This window comes from Athene cunicularia, unplaced genomic scaffold (assembly GCF_003259725.1).
Source record: "Athene cunicularia isolate RWA unplaced genomic scaffold, athCun1 SCF_18, whole genome shotgun sequence".
Lineage (NCBI taxonomy): Eukaryota > Metazoa > Chordata > Aves > Strigiformes > Strigidae > Athene > Athene cunicularia.
This window is the reverse complement of record NW_020799244.1, coordinates 82425-86557: the sequence shown is the minus strand read 5'-3', so window position 1 is coordinate 86557 and position 4133 is coordinate 82425. Positions and strand designations below refer to the sequence as shown.

The 4133-nt window shown below is 45.1% G+C and overlaps 1 protein-coding gene across 1 annotated transcript in view; it reads right to left on the bottom strand.

The window, feature by feature from the left end:
• Positions 1–335: 335 nt before the first annotated feature.
• CUNH12orf50 (chromosome unknown C12orf50 homolog) overlaps positions 336–4133 on the bottom strand; it is an 8328-nt gene continuing 4530 nt past the window's right edge. Inside the window, exons 6-9 of the mRNA XM_026867148.1 lie at positions 2775–2938; positions 2391–2498; positions 1593–1695; positions 336–435 (exon numbers count right to left, since the gene is read on the bottom strand). Of these exons, the coding sequence (XP_026722949.1) occupies positions 336–435; positions 1593–1695; positions 2391–2498; positions 2775–2938 (475 nt within the window). The remainder of the gene's footprint in view (positions 436–1592; positions 1696–2390; positions 2499–2774; positions 2939–4133) is intronic.

Here is a 4133-nt window from a genome sequence, read left to right as displayed (position 1 = left end):
AAGAGGAAACTCAGACTGAGCCCCCAAACGTCTGGCAGAGAGCTAAAGGGTCTAGACATCTGGCTTTGGCACCAAACCAGCTACTTTGTAGAATGCATCGCTCTTGTTGTTTACATGAAAAGTTCTCTGAAACTGCTAAGTGAAGCCAACGTATTTATTCATTTTGGGAATTATGCATTGTTATTATTACTTATCATAGTCTGTCAAAATAATATCTACCACATTTTCCTAACAGATTTAAACGTAGTCCATCTATTGAAGGCTGTTGGGAATTTTCTTGTGTACACATGATTTTTCTGACTTTGTAAGATAATCATCTTTGGATTTTCCACTTGCTAATTCCCTTGTTCTTGTAAATTGAAGTCCTCGCTGCTTCTTTTTCCCGTGTGGAAGCTGGCGGTCTCCTTTTCTGTGGACTTGCACATCGTCTTGGCTCTGCGGTCAAAAGAGAGAGACAGAACATTATGTGCGTAATTTCCTAGAATAAAACAACGTGCTCTCTCAGAAACCTTTTCAGAAGTACACTTTCAACACTTGTAGAAGCAAGAGGAAAGAGAATAATTTAATCCTAATCTAATTCACCCTCGTTTCCAAAGTTTCCGTTCAAGTCTTCTTCCTCTAAAACCTTCCGAAGCAGATGCTTGAGAAGCGTGTGGTGGTTGCACAAAGAAAGCAGAAATGGTGGCAAGGCTGGCGAGGGATTCCCGAAGGTGGGTTGAGGTGCTTTGCATCCCTGTGGTGCCTCAGCAGGATTTGCATTTCCGACTGGAGTCAGAATGGCCTAATGCTGCGTGTGGAAGTGCCCTGGGTCAGCTCGGGGCAGCACTGACAGCGGGGCCGTCTGGGGGATCTGAAACAGAGGTGGGCAGGGACCTGGTGCTTTTACTGGAACGAGGGAATTGTATCAAGCAGTTACCTGAAGGGTGGTTTTCAAGGGAGAGCTCGTTTTTCTATCTGGATTTCTTTTCCTCTCAGTTGTTGAGCTAGAGGCTTCTGATGTAGATTTGTCTGTAGAAAACACAGAGACATTGTTTCTTCATGACAGCTGCAAATGGCAGGAAAGACTTTCTGAGCCTGAGAGGTGAATTCAGTAGGAGGTGAGCTGACGGACCAAGGAGTGCATGGGGTGAATCCCACACCACCTCTGAAATAGCAGCTAGTATTCAATGCAGACTCCCTCTGTGGTCGTTTAAAGATCATCTGTAACCTCGTGGCGTTCCCAGGGGGCTCACGGGAGCTTCCCAGTGAGGGGATCCCGCCGTGGACATCCTTGAGCCGAACAAAGGGGATGTTCCTGTGTTGAAAATGTGCCCCAAGGCATCAGTTGCTTTTAGATGAAAGGAGTGCCTAAGGCAATCTCCTGTTTTATCCCTGCTTGTGTGGAAGCACCAGGCACAAGGCAGCTTTGTGTTTTTGTGCCGGGCAGTTGGTTTTGCATCTGAGTATGCTGCTTTAGGACTAACCCTGTTCTGTAAAAGGGGCTTAAAAATGAATATTATTAATACTCCAGTGTTGTGTTAATTCCATCTTAATTCCATTAATTCAAACTATTGATTCCACAGTAATCCTAAAGTTGTCAGGGTGTACGCTACATGTAAGTATTACCGTAGTTTTGCGCTTGGCTCCCAGGTCTTGTCTTTGTGTGGAGCTGATTCTTTTGCTCGGGGCCTTTTAGACCGTGTGCCTCGGGCACCGCTGAAGAGAAAGGTAGCAAAAATGCTAATGGTTGCTCCTAGGACAAAAATGCTGATGGAGAAAGCAAAAGATGTACATTCACGGTTCCATCCAAAAGAGATTGCCAGAAAGATACAAGACCGGGAATCTCCCCTGTAGGCTTTTTGTCAAGTTTATGACCTAGCAGGTGCTTTCAAGAGGACAGTAGAGTGTTTCACAGATGGAAAAGAGGTGAAGGGAAAGATCACCCTGAATGAATGGCAGGAAGAACGAATTCAGTCCTCTGTCCAGCATAAATCATGTGAACAAAGTGAACATAAATCACAAAAATGTATGCTACCTTTAAATTGATAGCAGGAGTTTGCTGACGAGATAAGAGGCTGTAAAAAGTGGGGATCGGTATATTTGTGCCCCGTGGCCCATCCCTGCATCTGTCGCTGTTTGTGGGGCAGAGGACTGCTTTCTGCTCGGAAGGTGCTATATTAGTGTTCATACCTATTGTGTCTGACAAATGGTAAAGCTTTCTAAAGCTTCATGTTTCTGTCTGTGGATCCTGCAGCATTCTGTTGGTGAAAATGATGCCGGATCAAATTTACTCCTGCCCCTATTCAGGCATAAATAAGTGAGTTTTCACCTGCAGGGACCAATGGAAAGCAGCACAATCCAGACAGGCACATTTGAGGCATTTTAAGAGATCAGTGTAAGCAGGAGCCCACCTGTAGCTTCACTGAACTTTGGCGCTGTCTTGGCAGTGAAGGCACGGGAGACGATGTACGCAGACAGCGGTGGTCCTGCGGAGTCAAAAGAAGACTTTCTTCTCGTTTCTGTACAGACATAAAGATGAGAAGAATCAGTTTGATCGCCCTCCCTTTGACCCCTTTGCTGGTAACTTGGTTTTACTCTGGGGTTTGAAGCATGAATTCCTCAAAGTGAAAAAGCAAACAAAACGGTTGCACTGTTCTTCAAGAATTGACATCCTGGCTGGAAAACAAGATGAAAAAATTGTTCTTTGTGGGTAGCCCAGTCCAAATGCATTCAGTTACTTTATTTACCCCATGATGCTCAGCAATGAGAATGGCAGTGCCGTTCCCTGTGCTTACCCGCAAGCAGGTAAACCCTTCTTTCTCTTGCCTTTCCAGGTGATGGCAATACAATTCCCACCACACTGAATAACGCAGAAAGAGAAGGAGAGCCTTCAGGAAACACAGTAGCGATTGAGAATATTGGCAGCACAGACGGCAAAGCCTTTGAAAATGGAGGTAATCTCCTTTAGCACTGGCTCCCACCTCTGGGAGCTTGTGGATTAGTTTAGTGCAATTGCCTTTAACCTCTCATTTTGTCTGCTTCTTTGGTTAGTTCTTCAGATCCCGCCGAGTGTAACTCGAGCACCTGGCATGTGACCGCCGTGCTCTCTGATGAAACACCATCATGCCCAGGTTAAAGAAGACCACAGCTCCAAAGGAAGGCACCAGCCTCAGCCACCTGTTGGTTCTTTGGCTTCTCGCTTTTCAGGAATGGTATTTATGGACCCTACCCGATGGAATATGTGGCATATTGAAAGGTGCATGTGTCACCCTTGTACCTAAAACCTCCAGAGAACTCACTTGAAGAAATGCTCTGGGGAAGCACCTCTCTCCTTTTCTCTGACTGCATCTCATTAGAAATACAAAATTAGAAGATTTTGTCCCTGAAATTGACACTAATGTGATTTGCGAGACACACCCGAAACCCCCCCCTCTCCCCCAATTGAAAGTAGCAGGTGATATTTCTGTGCAGCAATTTCTGATGACTGATCTACTGGTGAGTCCGGTGTGTTTTAATAGTCAGAACTTAATGCTCCCTCCTCAAATGGAATTATACTCTTGCTTATCCAGTAAAAGATCTAATACAGATTTTATTTTATTTTTTTCCAGTCATGCCACTTGCTCAGGAATGGAGAAACAAAACACAGGAGGTAAATATTTCTGAATTGGTATTTCTTTGTCCTGCCTTCTGTTGGATAAAGCCTAGCCTTCCAACCAAAATGGAAGTCGTTTCTTACTATCTCTTAGAAGGCACTTGAAGGGGGGATTTATTTAATCTGAGTTCAGTTGGAGAAAAGCTTGATGTGTGGCTGCCTTTCATCATCTAGAGACCCAAGACAGCCAGCAGAGAGCACAGAGCACCTCTGGGAAAGGGACTCGTCTGCCCTTTCTTTGGCACTGTCTGACGATGCAATAAAGAGCCCCGTAAGAGTGCCTGCACGGCCTGATGGGGAATGGAAACTACGTTCCTACCTTAGGACAGCTAAAACTAGGCTACACAAATCTTGATCCTGAAGAAAAACTCGATGCAAGACCTAAGTAGTGTATCTCAGGAAAGTACACGTAGGGTTAATAGCCCATTTCTACCTTTTCCACCTACACTGGATACAGTGACAGGAGAGAGAGAGAGAGAGACAGAGAGATGGGGGGGGTGTG